The following is a 14885-nucleotide window of genomic DNA, read 5'->3' on the forward strand; positions in this document are numbered from 1 at the left end:
GGACAGTCTACGGCATATCTAACAATCCCGGATAGCAGCGGGAAACGGTGCTGGAATAAGGGAATTTCCCGCCATAAAAGGGAAGGTTGACAGCTATGCGTTCGTCTACCAACACTATACGATTGGTTAGAACGTGCCTTGTAACATAAAATGTGTTAAACCCAATACATAACACTGATTTATTGCATTTCCTTGGTAGTGAGAGAGGTTGTGTGTGCAGGGAGCCTAAGGTTATCCCACCAACACGAATGTTCAGCAACAAATACAACCTGAAAAAAGAGACAACACACGTACTGTCAACCAAGGAACCACTATGATCTTAGGGTGAGATCACTTTGAGGTGTATGATATAAATATGCAGGCTTGAATCTTTCTGGCCATAGTGAGTGTTGTTGGTTCCCCCCCCCCCCCCCCCCGGGACATGCTGGGTGAAGGATGGGAACATCCAGTCTGATTTTTTGAGGACTGCAATATTCTCCGGAAAGATTGGGTAAGCTTGTACAGTTCAGAGGAATCTCTGGGTATGTGGTAATTAATCTGTGGACTATTCCAGAGAAGTGTTGGGATTTGGGTGTCCTGCCCATAAGAGTGTGTTTATGAGGAGTGTTGAAGGAGTCCCATCTCTTCAAATAAAAGCACTGTGGGACACTTTGATCTACTGAAAGTGACCAGATTGTTGTTAACCATGTGGGGAACCTGGGTAATAAACGATATTCATACCTTCAATTTGTTGCCCGATACACACAATTATGATGCTTAAAACAAAGGTCAGACTACCTGGGTGAGATTATGATGCCCTGTTAGAACCATGTTGAGGCCTGAGAAGGAGATCCTGCTATAGTTTCTAAGACCATTGCTATTGGGAAACGAGGACGGATACCAGTTAGGATTCTGACCCATGGTGATGCTGTGTTGCATCTGAGTAAGGTTAAGCATAACGGACAGTTTGTACATAAATGCAAAGGGCAAACTTCTAATGCCTGAAATGCCAGCGAGCCGTGAGGAATCAGAAGTACCAGAATGTGCCTATCAGTGATGCAGAAGGAGAACTCAGATCACGACGCTTGAAGAAAATATGTATAGGAATATGAACCATTTCTGCAGAGCAGAGACTTGAGTCAATTAGAACTTGTCAAAGGACTTTCTCCCAGAAGCCTCTGGATTTTGCATGCATTTCCCATACTATCCCAACTGGTCCGGAATATATCCTCCAGTTTGGAACAGGTTCCATCTAATTGCTCTTTCTTTGTACTAACCAGCTGGTGTGATGATGAATATATAAAATAAATAAATAGGAGGGTTGTCAATTATTTTAATGCAAGTGGGCTGCACTCTGTGTCATGTGGCACAGGGAGAGAAGATAAGAGCTTTTCAAAACTACATTTATTGCTATAAAATGCATGTTTTACAGACAATGATGACCGGCATTTAGAGAAGAATTAAGAATGTGATGCTGCACACTTGTGTACAGAGACAGATTTCGGCAACAGAAGGAAGTCAGAAAAGCTTATAGAGATAATGTCTAAAACAGCATTAGGCCTCAATGTGATGCCTGTGGTATTTCAGCCTGCTCCTAAGCATTTATATTCAGATTGCCAAGCTTTTTGGAACAATGAGGAAATTTGGAATTTTGAGAAACTGCTATGGGTGCCAGTCACAAAATGGCTGCCATGGGGCGTGTGGCATAACACAAAATGGCTTTCGGCAGAGGAGAGAAAGAGAGGCAAAGCTGGTGTCAACATTAACTTGGCAGGAAGTTCTCTTATGCATTTTTTATTTTTGAGAGTGTGTTTACCATGGGAGGTACCAGTGCGTTCACTCCACTGGCAACCCCATTCTATGACAAAGAGAATCTGCCAACAAAGAAAGTGCTTTTTGTTGCCTTGAAGATGAAAGGGTGGTTTGCTTCTAATTTTATGGGATGCTGAGATGACCTTATTACAACGGTGGCTGCTGAGGCAGCTGCTGCCTCAATGCCCTCTTCATTGATCTCCACAAAGGACTTGTGATACACCTCTGACAAAGCCAAGTCACTTTTCTTTGACATTCCTGAGAAGTTAGCTTGCTTCAGGGAGAGCAAAACCTACCATAGAAGAGAAGGCTTTGTGTTTTGTTGTGCCGAATTAAGAAGAGAAAGGGATGGTCGGCTGTGACACAGGGCACAATCCTAGCACACCGCTTAGTCATTACAGCAGCAGTAGCAGCAGCGGCCTCAGTTCCCTCTTCGTTTACCTCTACAAAGGATTTGTGAACAACCTCAGACAAAACCAAGTCATTGTTGGGAGACATCCTGGAGAAATCTGCCTTGCTTGGGTCAAACGCCTCAGCCATTCCCATGCTGCTCAGAACAGGCTTCAAGTCGTATTTTTCCTCCAGTTTAAATTTGGGTAGAGACAGCTGAACTTCAGTTAGGTTCATTTTCTCAGGGTTAATCCATTCCTTGAGTTTCTCATAGGTCATTTCTCTCTCCAGCTAAAATAAGACAAACACAAGGCATTCAAGGAAAAAGGGAAATCCTGGCTGCATATAGAAATCCTCACATTTCTTACATAAAACCATTTTCACTGGATTTACAGTGACTCAAATGACTCCATGTACATCACTTAAACAAACTTGTTTCACAATTGCCCTGTCTGTCCGGGTAGAATTTCTTTCTGCTCAACTTGCTTTTATGCCTTCCATCTTTCTGAATAAGACAGAACACTGACAGACTTAACTGTGCTTAGAAATATAAACAGCTATATTACACATATATTGCTCCTTCTGGGGTAATTTATCCACCTTTGGTTCTCCCCACCCTGTACTCAGCTCTCACCTGTGGCTCCTAGAAGCTGTTAGCATGTTGAACAATGTTTATAAATTGTATACCTATACTTTAGCTGAAAGAATGAAGAAAATTCTCCAAACTATTATACAGTATAATAATTTATGGACCTAAAAGGTATCTAAAGCCATTTGCACATGCAGAATGCAGGCACCATATATATATAGAAATGAGCAAACCAGTGATATTTTAGGGAGCAGCCTGGCAGGCAGGACCCATTACTTACATTATAGGAGTCTATACAACACAAAACACTGTTGCTGTGTGTAGGTTTTATTTTATTTGTTTTTTATCTTATATTTTTGAAATGTACATCTAGTTTTTTCCTTTACATTTTTTGGGGGCCCCCAAAAGAGTGGGACCCTAAGCTATAGCTTGTTTAGCTTATACGTAAATTCGGCACTGACCCCAGGGAGGTCATTTCGGCACTGCTGGCATGGTGGTTTGACTTCACCCCTGGAGGCACACTCCATTGTCTCCCGAGACAGATGCCAACAATATAATAAGTTACACTGGGCATTTGGAAGAATCATGTAGAAGCTGGAAGCTAGAATGCTCTCGTCAAGTACCAACAAGGGCAATTTTTATGGGCAAGAATTTAGATGGTTTTATTCTCAGCAACAATGCCTCACCTTTTCCAGGCCTGTAGAATTATCTGCAATCTCATCAGGAAGCAGGATGATCATGCTGAGCTCGTTATCAACATAAGGAATCTCGAGAATTTTGGTGCGAAGTTCCGATATCCATGTCATGTTGAATTTAGCTTTCTTGAACATCATCTGCACCGGTTTGCTTTCATTCTGCAAATGGAGAAGAATTTCCTTTTAAGCATATAATCTTTTCTATTGCTCTATTGCATTGCTTGAGCTGCTCTGCATCTTGTTTACTGTTCATCCTCTGTTCTCTCTGCAAAAGAATGTCCTTAGGACATGGTGGGAAGGGAAATCCTACCTGGTCAACTGATGAAAGAAAAAAACAGAAGGAGGAACACTCCAAATATCACAATGTATGTAATTTAATCAAAACGATAAAGACTGTGTGCTCAGTGATGTGCTTCACATTATTCCCCCCCTCATACCTTGCTAATTTTGAATGGCCTTTCCTCAGTGAGATCTTTGCGGAACTGATTTGCCCAGTTTCCCTTGAAATAGATAGCATTCACCAAGACCAGCCTTGTACTGGAGTCAATTATTCCTGAGACGAGCAGATTTTGGATTTTACCTTGAAGAGGGATTAAAGAACATATTTTTCAGACACAAACTCATATTTTAAGAAGTAAACCTCAGACAATATGGAAGCCCAAGAATTTGCTACTCACTTGCTGTCTGTTCTTCCACCCAGTTATTTATGTATTTCCTGGAATCCTCTGATGCTTTAATGAAGTCTAGTTTCTCTAGACCTGCTTGATAGAATTTCTGGCTGGAGTCTATGAATGACTTAAACAAATATGTTTCAGAATTAAAAGCTATATATGGATCTGTATATATCATATGCACACAAACTTTGATTTCATTCAGGTTTTGTTCCACAGAAAAGGGGGAGAGAAGGATGTTTCTTCCTTTTTCAACTACCGAAAGATGTGAAACACGTATGCAGATGCTTAATTTAACTTCAGTTGATAAGAAAAAGCTCATAGCATGTGCAATAGATTACTATCAGCCAAAACAGATAAACTGAACCGGATCCAAACAAACTGCTTTTGCTCAAGAATACACATAGCAATCCTTGTCTTATTCTTATATATGAGAGTCCTACATGAAAGGTCCATATGCAGGATGCTAAATGCTTACCAAGATTTGCCCCTGTATCAATCCTGCTCAATGCAGGCGGATAATGAATTCCAATGTGTTTTTTTCTTTCCATTCCTCTATGGAGGAAAATACGTTACATAAGCAATACTTATTTGTCTCCAAATTTGGTTACTCTTTGGAAAGTGCCAACTACCTGTTGTATTACAGTTGTTTTTTTAATGTAATTATCCTCTTGGCTTGATCTAGCAAAAGCTCCTCTTAGTCTAACATTCTGTCCCAGGAAGCTCACAAGCATGTCATAAAATCAACACACATTTCTCTATAATGGCCTGGATTCAAAGGCCCATAAACAGATGGGGAAATGCAGCAGTGCTGGTCTGTGAACTCTTTGTGCAAACGCTGGGGGATTTTGCCTTCCAGGTCCCATGGCAGATTACAACAATTTAAAATTCTGTACGTATTACATATATTAAAAAATCACAGCAAATGCCTGGGTCCTGAAAACACATAGGCCATAGGGTAAAGAGGTGCATCTTCAGAGTGGCCGACGAGACAGTATAACACCCGTCCTGAAAGACCTACATCGGTTCCCAGTATGTTTCCATGCACAAGTCAGAAGTGTTGGAGCTGACCTTTAAAGCCCTAAAAATCCTCGGCTATGTATAGTTGAAGGAGCGTCTCCATCCCCATCGTTCAGCCCGGACGCTGAGGGCCTTCTGGTGGTTCCCTCCCTGCGAGAAGTGAGGTTACAGGGAACCAGGCAGACGGCCTTCTCGGTAATGGCATCTGCCCTTTGGAACACCCTTCCATCAGATGTCAAGGAAATAAACAACTATATGACTTTTAGAAACATCAGAAGGCAGACCTGTTTAGGGAAGTTTTTAATGTTTGTAGTTTTCTTCTGTTTTAATGTTCTGCTGGGAGCTGCATAGAGTGCCTGGGGAAACCCAGCCATATGGGCAGGGTATAAATTATTATTATTATTATTATTATTATTATTATTATTATTATCCCAGCTAATGTCCTGGTGCCAAGTAAGGACAGGGGAAAAGAGAAAGAAATGAATCTATCCACCAAGTAGATTGGCTGGTACAACCTGCCACCTGGACTCAAGCTGATCACTGCTGCTAATTCAAATGTCCCTTTCAGTTTGATGGAAGGTTTTACTGGAAAGTACAGAAGGGATAGTGAGTGCTTAGCTGTGTTTCTGATCTGCGACAGAACACGGTTCACCAGTGGCGTAGCGTGGGTTGTCAGCACCCGGGGCAAGGCAAGTAATTTGCGCCCCCTAACCCGTGGATTTGCGCCCCCTAACCTGTGGATTTGCGCCCCCTAACCCTAACCTCCAGATGTTGCGCCCGGTGCGGCCGGCCCCCCCTGCACCCCCCACGCTACGCCACTGTGATTCACTATCTGAACAGAGACCACTTCCTGTTCTCTAGCATATTTGTAAACCGTGTAACTTACTGAAATAAACTCATAGGATGTTTCTCCAAATAGCCTGTTGGCTAGCTTAAGCAAGTACTTGGTGTCTGGCTTGTTGATTTCAGAAATAAGTTTCTCGTATCCCTGGTGAAACTCGACGTCGTTGGTCACAGACAGCACCTGTAAGACAATAAATGGTTAACGGATAATGTTAAGTACAGTAATTTAAATACATTTATCTACGTACTCCTTAAAAACTGTATTAGTTGAAAAATCCATGCCTTTCAGCAAACAAGAGAGTGAAATACTGTAAATGCATATTTCAGCCTGACCTGCTACAAAGAAAAGGAAGCACCATGCATGGAGGAAAAAGTCAAGCTCCCCCCTCCCCTTAATAGCATTTATCTGGAAATACCTTTGCCATTTGGGCTGCAGTGTTCCCTGCCGCACCCAGAGAGACCATTGTCAAAGCAGAAGAAATGCTCAAAGGAGAAAAAAACATGTTCGCTGTATTATCATTTTGACTTAGCTTCTTGAACAGATTGAGGGCAAAGGCACTGTTTGCTGCAGTGAGGCGGTCCATGTCTTATAACCTACGAAACAAGCACAGAGAAGACAGTCATCCAGTCTGTCCGCTCGGAGGTCACTTTTACAAGAAAAAAACCAAACCTAAGCATTTGTGTTCAGATCCCACACATGTGTCCTAATGACATAAAGGTAAAGGTACCCCTGCCCGTACAGGCCAGTCGTGTCCGACTCTAGGGTTGTGCGCCCATCTCACTTAAGAGGCCGGGGGCCAGCGCTGTCCGAAGACACTTCCGGGTCACGTGGCCAGCGTGACAAAGCTGTTCTGGCGAACCGGCACCAGAGCAGCACACGGAAACGCCGTTATCTTCCTGCTATAAAGCGGTACCTATTTATCTACTTGCACTTAGGGGTGCTTTCGAACTGCTAGGTGGGCAGGTGCTGGGACCGAAGGAAGGGAGCTCACCCCGCCACGGGGATTCGAACCGCCGACCATGCGATCGGCAAGCCCTAGACACTGAGGTTTTACCCACAGCGCCACCTGCCTCCTAATGACATATCAACCTGCAATTCCTACTTTTGACCATTTTCATGCTCTCCAAAATGCCACCCACCCACTATTTTCTGGTGGTGGGGCTTCAGCCCACAAAGGAACCGTCAATCACATGCTACATTTCTTTAGATGAAAGCAATGGCCAGCAGACAGTAATTTGCAAAAATGCCCAGGAAGAGAATAACATTTGCCCTCACTTGATTTCTAAGAAGATCAGCTTTAAATTACAAGTCTATTGCATCTTACATGCCACATTACTCCCTTTGGGACATAAAAAGAAATAGAGGGAGGGAAAGCATCATTTGAGAGCCTGTTATCCCTCCCCACTGCATAATTCTAGCCTCAAAAACAGGACTATTAAAGCCTCAGGTTGCAGAATTAAGTTAGCAAGCCAACAGCTGTAATAGCCTGACTTTCGCAATTAAGTCTATGTTTGATAAACCGAGTCCTGAGAACGGGATCAAGCTTGCATGAAGTCCTGTTTGATGCTTTTATAACTATATTGTGACTACTGATGCTAAGATGTACAAATGTTTCAAAACTCCTTCTACCAATATGCATTAGGGCAGGCAAGTCCAAAGTCTGTGTTGGGGGCCTGATGTGGCCCCTGTGGCAGTTTATGTCCTGGGGTAAAATCCTTAAAAAGCTCAGCAACTTCCATCCTAAAAAACTCAACAACTTTGGTCGCATGTTCACTTCATCAAACCTAACCCTAACACAATACCATAAGTCCCCAGGGAAGAGGGTTTGTTTGTTGACGTACTCTGTGTGCTCTTCTGGACAGAATCTGGATGCTCTTACAGATGGTGGGGAGAACGTGGCCAAGACCTGTTTCAGTTTGAAAGGTGTAGCAGTGGGTGCAATTCAGATCTTCTGCTACCTTCTGCCTATTCCTAAAGACTGGGGAGGAAGTATACAATATCTCTCCTGCCCGCCCCCCTTGCAAAGCTCCTGTGCGCTAACAGCTGAGTGCAGCAGGCAGAAATCCTGCAGGTGAAGCCTTTCCCAGTAGAGAAACACAGTATGGAAAGCCGCACCTATTAAATTTCTGCCTGTGTCGTGCAGCTGTTCAAAGGACAGAAGTGTGCACAGAAGTGCAGGTCCCACAGGTGACAACACCCTGAGACCCTCCCAGATTAATTACTTCCTCAACAAAGGAAGTCCCAGACAACATCAGGAAACCCCCCCCCCTTCTTTTAAAGGACACGCAACAGAGACAAATGGCAACCCAAAGAGAAGAGGACTGTACCGGGAGAAATGCGCGCGGCTGTTACGCCCGGATCGCAGGAAGGGCTCCGGCTGCGAGCAAAGAGAGGCACCGAGTGGCGACGGGAAACCCGAGTAGGAGGTACGAAACCATCCCGTCCAGGCAGGGGAGGCGCTCCTTCCTTCCAGCTCGCACATGCCCAGGAGGAGGAAACGAAGCCGCTGCCCGTTGCCTTTGCCGGGCGGCACGCCTTTTCCCCCATCGCCGCCTGCTTTTTCCAGAAACGGAGAAGCCTATCGGAGCAGGAACGTGGCGCTGCGAAAGCGCAATTGCGCCCTGCTCGCGCTGGTTGTAGGCGCAGGAGAAGTAATCCCCGCAGGCTTACTCCCGAGTAGCGGCGCCTTCATGCAAGCTTAATTGCGAGTAGGGAAGCCTGACATTAATACAAACAATGCAGTCATAGGGTAAAGCTTATATTCTTTTACTTAGTGTCGGCGTCGCTTGGATAGATCCTCTTTCTATCCGCTGATAGTTAAATGTTCGGGAAAAGTCAGAAGCCCAAGGCAGTGTAAGTTTATTCAGCATTTCTCAGTGACAACAGCTCACTCATAGGAACACAAGAACCAAACTGACTGGACAACACGATGATAATCCCCAGCATGAACTGACCGTTGACAGTTTGACAGTTGAAAGAGCATGCGCTTACTTGCCATAGCTGTCAACTTTTAGATTGGAAAATAAGGGATCAGCAGCCTCGAAAATAAAGGATCAGCAGCTTCACCTGTCCCGGGGACAGTCTACGGCATATCTAACAATCCCGGATAGCAGCGGGAAATGGTGCTGGAATAAGGGAATTTCCCGCAAAAAAAGGGGAAGGTTGACAGCTATGTGTTCATCTACCAACGCTTCTGCGATTGGTTAGAATGCACCTTGTAACATAAAATGTGTTAAACCCAATACATAACACTGATTTATTGCATTTCCTTGGTGGTAAGAGAGGTTGTGCGTGCGGGGAGCCTAGGGTTATTCTATGAACACGAATGTCTCGCAACAAATGGAATTGATCCCTAGAAAATACAACCTGAAAAAAGAGACGACACACGTACTTCTGTAAACCAAGGAACCACTATGATCTTAGGGTGAGATTGGTTTCTTTGAGGTATATATTATAGATATGCAGGCTTGAATCCTTCTGGCAATAGTGAGTGTTGAAATATATTTTCCCCGGGCATGCTGGGTGAAGGATGGGAACATCCAGTCTGATTTTTTGAGGACTGCAATATTCTCCGGAAAGATTGGGTAAGCTTGTACAGTTCAGAGGAATCTCTGGGTATGTGGTGATTAAACTGTGGACTATTCCAGAGAAGTGTTGGGATTTGGGTGTCCTGCCCATAAGAGTGAGTTCATGAGGAGTGTTGAAGGAGTCCCATCTCTTCAAATGAAAGCACTGTGGGACACTATTTGATCTACTGAAAGTGTCCAGATTGTTGTTAACCATGTGGGGAACCTGGGCAATAAATGATATTTATGCCTTCAATTTTTTTGCCCAATACACACAATTATGATGCTTAAAACAAAGGTCAGACTACCTGGGTGAGATTATGATGCCCTGTTAGAACCATGTTGAGGCCTGAGAAGGAGATCCCGCTATAGTTTCTAAGACCATTGCTATTGGGAAACGAGGACGGATACCAGTTAGGATTCTGACCATAGGCGCCGACTCCATGGGGCCTGAGGGGGCCCAAGCCCCCTCAAAAATTCGTTTGGGGGGCTCCGCCCCCCCTCCAATAATTTAAGAAAATTATTACCGTAAATTTCGCTCTATAACACGCAGATTTTTTCTCCTAAAAAGTAAGGGGAAATGTCTGTGCGTGTTATTGAGCGAATGTGTGGTCCCTGGAGCCGGAGCGCAGGGGCAAAAATCAGGCAAAAATAAGATCGGGCGGTCGGGAGGAGGGAAGGCAGAAGCTGCTGCTTTCCTGCATTCTGCCTCAGGGTCTTACTGCCCACCCGCTTCTGTTGCTGCGTTTGCTCAAACTCAACAAAGAGCAGGGAATCCCCTGCCCTCCTGGCAAGCAGAGGGTTAAGGAAAGGATCCAGTCCTTCCTTCTAATTCTTTCCTAGTCACACTGCGTGCAGGCTCCAGCCCACCACCTCCTCCTCTCCGTGCTCTAGGGACTCGCAGGCAGCCGAAAAAACATGCAGATGGGAGAGAGAGAGAGAGGGCTGGCTTGGGGGGACGGGGACTTTTGCCTTCCTTTCCTCCCCCCCACCCCGTTAAACTCCTCCCCTGCATTCTTAGCCCGCTGCTTCTCCGCACACCCCTCTTGTGCTTCTTGTGCTTCTTGTCCCTTCTGTGTTTTTCCTTCCCTCCCCATTTAAAACGTGGTGACAAAGCACGGATCCACATGGATCCTCAGGATTTTTGCATTGGGTCACCCCAAATTCACCATCAGATCACATTAAATGTCCATGGCTACAGCCTGCACCAAAAAAATCACTCACCCACTGTGGCCTGGGGCCACAATGGTGCAAAAACGTGGTTACAAAGCACGCATCCACAGGATTTTTGCATTGGGTCACCCCAAATTCACCATCAGATCACATAGCATGTCCATGGCTACATCTTGCACCAAAAAATCACGCACCCACTGTTGCCTAGGGTCACAGTGGTGCAAAAACGTGGTTACAAAGCATGGATCCACATGGATCCTCAGGATTTTTGCATTGGGCTACTCCAAACTCACTGTCAGATATTAAAAATCTTTATAAAATAGAGAATTAAATACATACAGAATGTTAAATTTTCAGTTTCGAAATATTAGTACTAGTTTAGTACTGTATTTCTATATTACTATAGTACTGTATTAGTTATTTTCAAATACTTAAATATTTTTAAGGTGTAAGACCCAATTAAAGCCCGTTATTTACATACAGTATTACAGTATTTACATACAGTATTAGGCATACTGTATTAACTTTATTAACTGTATTAAAGCATTAACTTTGAGATATTATTTTTATTTAATGAACCCTCAGCCTTATTCAAAGTAAGCTTAAATTAGCTATTTCACTTATTAATCAAAGTGCTATTACTGTGCGACAGCAATATTTTATGTTTTATTCTTTTAATGATAGTTTAGGATTTATTTAAATATCATTTCAGTCTTTTCAGAGCTATATATTCACTGCTCTGTAATAGTCTATAAGCATAATTGTTACTGTAAATTAAATTAGCTTTTTACGAAAATACCGTGCGTGTTTATGTTTTGTTTCTTTTTTCAAAGCCAAAAAGTGTTTCAGGCTTGTCGAGTTTCCCGGAGTGTGGAGTTATAGAGAGTCGAGTTTTCGGGGTTCTAATGTTGATCATATGACTCTAAAATACTTTAAAAAAACTTTAAGACTCACTAATTTTCATCTAAAATTTAGGAAACTTCCCGGGGCAGGACCCCGGTATGGGCCCCCCCAATATTTTTTATAAGTCGGCGCCCCTGATCCTGACCCTTGGTGATGCTGTGTTGCAACTGAGTAAGGTTAAGCATAATGGACAGTTGGTGCATAAATGCAGAGGGCAAACTTCTAATGCCTGAAATGCAAGCGAGCTGTGAGGAATCAGAAGTACCGGAATGTGCCTATCAGTGATGCAGAAGGAGAACTCAGATCACAACGCTTGAAGAAAATATGTATAGGAACATTAACCATTTCTGCAGAGCAGAGACTTGAGTCAATTAGAACTTGTCAAAGGACTTTCTCCCAGAAGCCTCTGGATTTTGCATGCATTTCCCAAGTGCAGCATACTGTCTCAACTGGTCTGTAACATAGCTGTCAACATTTCCCCCTTTTTAAGGGAAATTACCTTATTCCAAACAGGATTCCTCGCAAGAAAAGAGAAAAGTTGACAGCTATGGTCTGTAATATATCCCCCAGTTTGGAACAGGTTCCATCTAATTGCTCTTTCTTTGTACTAACCAGCTGGTGAGATGATGAATATATATATAAAAATAAATAGGAACGTTGTTGTCAGAGTCACCCGTGGTCCCAGCTCACAAGAGACCAAAGTCCGCTCCAGCTTATGTACAAAAGCTTTTATTGAAGAACATTATTAGCTTCACATCCGAGCTCCGTGACTCTACGTCTGTTACCCTTAGACCGCTGAAGTCCCCTCTGAGTCGGTCCCCCCTCTACACCAGTTTAAGAGGCTTGTACTGGTCCACCTCTTTCTCTCTTTCCTTTTCCGCAGGGTCTTTCTGCCCCCCTGTGTTCTCTCCCTTCGGGACTCTCCAGAGGCTGAATCCTCTGCCGCCTCCTCCCCCCTCCTTCGGGCTTTGGGACCAGGCTCCTCCCCAGGACTCTCTTCATTTCCGCGCGCCTCCCATTTTGAACTTGGCGCGCGTACGTTGCTCCTGACCTTCCCTTCGACAGTTACACTGCCCTCGATACTACTTTCCTCCCCTTCCGGCAGGACATCTTGCCCTGATCTCCTTCCCCTCTCTGCTTCCTGTTCTGCTCCTTCTGACACACTGGTCACTCCTCCCCCCTCACTCCGTTCCAGCGGAGCAGCCGGTCTCGCTCTCCAACTCCCACTGGGGGTTCCCCCTTCGTTTCCCTGCTCCTGACTGCTTCCCCCTCTAGCTTCCCTTGGCTTGACCAGAGGGGCTCCCTTTTGGGAGTCCTCCGATTCACTGGACGGACTCATGGACAATCTTGGGTCATTGTCATCCTCTTCCTCGTCACTCTGGAATCCTTCCCCCTCACTCTCTGTCTCCTCCCTCATCTGCGCCTCTCTCCCTGAACCCCTGACAGTTGTCAATTATTTTAATGCAAGTGGGCTGTACTCCATGTCATGTGGCACAGGGAGAGAGGATAAGCGTTTTAAAACACTATTGTTTTGCATAGTGGAAACATACCACATTCCGTGTATAAGACGCCTCCTATTTTGGTGGACTCAAAATTTAGAAAATGGGGGGAGATTGCCCAGAATTGTTGAGCTTTTGGGGGAGGAGGATTGCCCACAGTTTTTAAGCTGTTTTGGGAGAGGGGGGTTAATGATAAACGCTCACCCACCGGTCCAACGAAAACAGTCGCGCACCCCGCAGAAGACATACATCTTCTGCCCACAGGCGAAAAGCAACCGCAAATCACCTGCCCAGTTGACAAGGCAGCACCAAATTAAGAGCAGCCCTTGATGCAGCAACCAATCATCAGCCAAAATTGCCACTGAAATGCTCTGTGCCAGTCACCAATCCCATGTCCCCACTCAGCACTACCCATGTATAAGACGGCCCCCAATTTGAGAGATTCTTTTATCTGAAGAAAAGCTCATCCAATACACGGAAAAGTACAGTAATTTTCAAAAATTAATTTATTGCTTTAAAATGCATGTTTTACAGACAATGATGACTGGCATTTAGGGACAGTCATGTACAGAGACAGATTTGGGCAACAGAAGGAAGGCAGAAAAGCTTATATAGGTTATGCCTAAAACAGCATTAGGCCTAAATGTGAGGCCTATGGCATTTCAGCCTGCTCCTAACCATTTATACTCAGATTGACAACCTTTTTGGGCCAAGGAGGACGTTTGGAATTTTGAGAAACTGCTATGGCGACATTCACAAAATGGCTGCCATGGGGCATGTGGCATGACACAAAATGGTTGTTGGCAGAGGAGAGAAAGAGAGGCAAAGGCAGTGTCAACATTAACTTGGCAGGAAGGGCAAGAAGTTCTCTTATGCATTTTTTATTTTTGAGGGTGTGTTTACCATGGGAGGTACTGGTAGGTTCATTACATTGGCAACCACATTCTATGGAGAAGAGAATCTGCCCAAGAAGAGGGTGTTTTTTGTTGCCTTGTGCTTGATAAAGAAGATAAAAGGATGGTTTGCTTCGAATTTTATGGGCTTCTGAGATGACCTTATTACAATGGTGGCTGCTGAGGCAGCTGCTGCCTCAGTGCCCTCTTCATTGATCTCCACAAAGGACTTGTGATACACCTCTGACAAAGCCAAGTCGCCTTTTTTTGACATTCCCAAGAAGTTAGCTTGGTCTGGAATGAAAGCATCCTTCATCCCCATACTGCTTAGGGTGGACTTGAGGTCGAAACTCTCTTCCAGTTTGAGCCTTGGTAAGTGAAGCTCCACCTTCCTTTTCTGCATCATATCCGAACTCGTCCATATCGACAATCTCTCATATGTTAGTTCTTTTTCCAGCTGTGGTCGTATAATAAAGCAAGTTAGACAGCAAAATGAAAACAAAAGTGACTCTTAAAAACAACAACCCTACAACCAGTAACTCTTCTCACCACAAAGTTATGAGGGCTTTCGAAACAAAGCCTGCTGTTTACTTTGCTAGGGAATGTGATGCAAGGAGAAAAGGCAAGTGATGTGGGACATAAATAATGTTTGAAGACTGGGAAAGGTTGTGGGCCTGGGCTGAAGGGTGGAGACAGATATTATTATACGCACCCTTCCCAGAGTCTGTGCGTACTCTTATTAATTAGAGTTCAATCCTTCCTTTACTTTGAGAATGCCTCAAAGTCATGTGCTTTAAATGTATGGAGGTGGGTGTGAAAATGCGGGAAAAATCAGACAATGTTTTGTGCGT

General features: G+C 44.2%; 1 protein-coding gene across 1 annotated transcript in view; it reads right to left on the reverse strand.

The window, feature by feature from the left end:
- Positions 1-1368: 1368 nt before the first annotated feature.
- The window catches only part of LOC309349255 (uncharacterized protein), a 43361-nt gene continuing 29844 nt past the window's right edge, over positions 1369-14885 (reverse strand). The window contains exons 16-22 of the mRNA XM_081875000.1: positions 14090-14491; positions 6416-6586; positions 6043-6180; positions 4143-4260; positions 3903-4045; positions 3457-3624; positions 1369-2472 (exon numbers count right to left, since the gene is read on the reverse strand). Coding sequence (XP_081731126.1) covers positions 2068-2472; positions 3457-3624; positions 3903-4045; positions 4143-4260; positions 6043-6180; positions 6416-6586; positions 14090-14491 — 1545 coding nt within the window. The 3' untranslated portion in view covers positions 1369-2067. The remainder of the gene's footprint in view (positions 2473-3456; positions 3625-3902; positions 4046-4142; positions 4261-6042; positions 6181-6415; positions 6587-14089; positions 14492-14885) is intronic.

The sequence above is a fragment of the Podarcis erhardii genome (genome assembly GCF_964252035.2).
Source record: "Podarcis erhardii genome assembly, chromosome: 8".
NCBI lineage: Eukaryota > Metazoa > Chordata > Lepidosauria > Squamata > Lacertidae > Podarcis > Podarcis erhardii.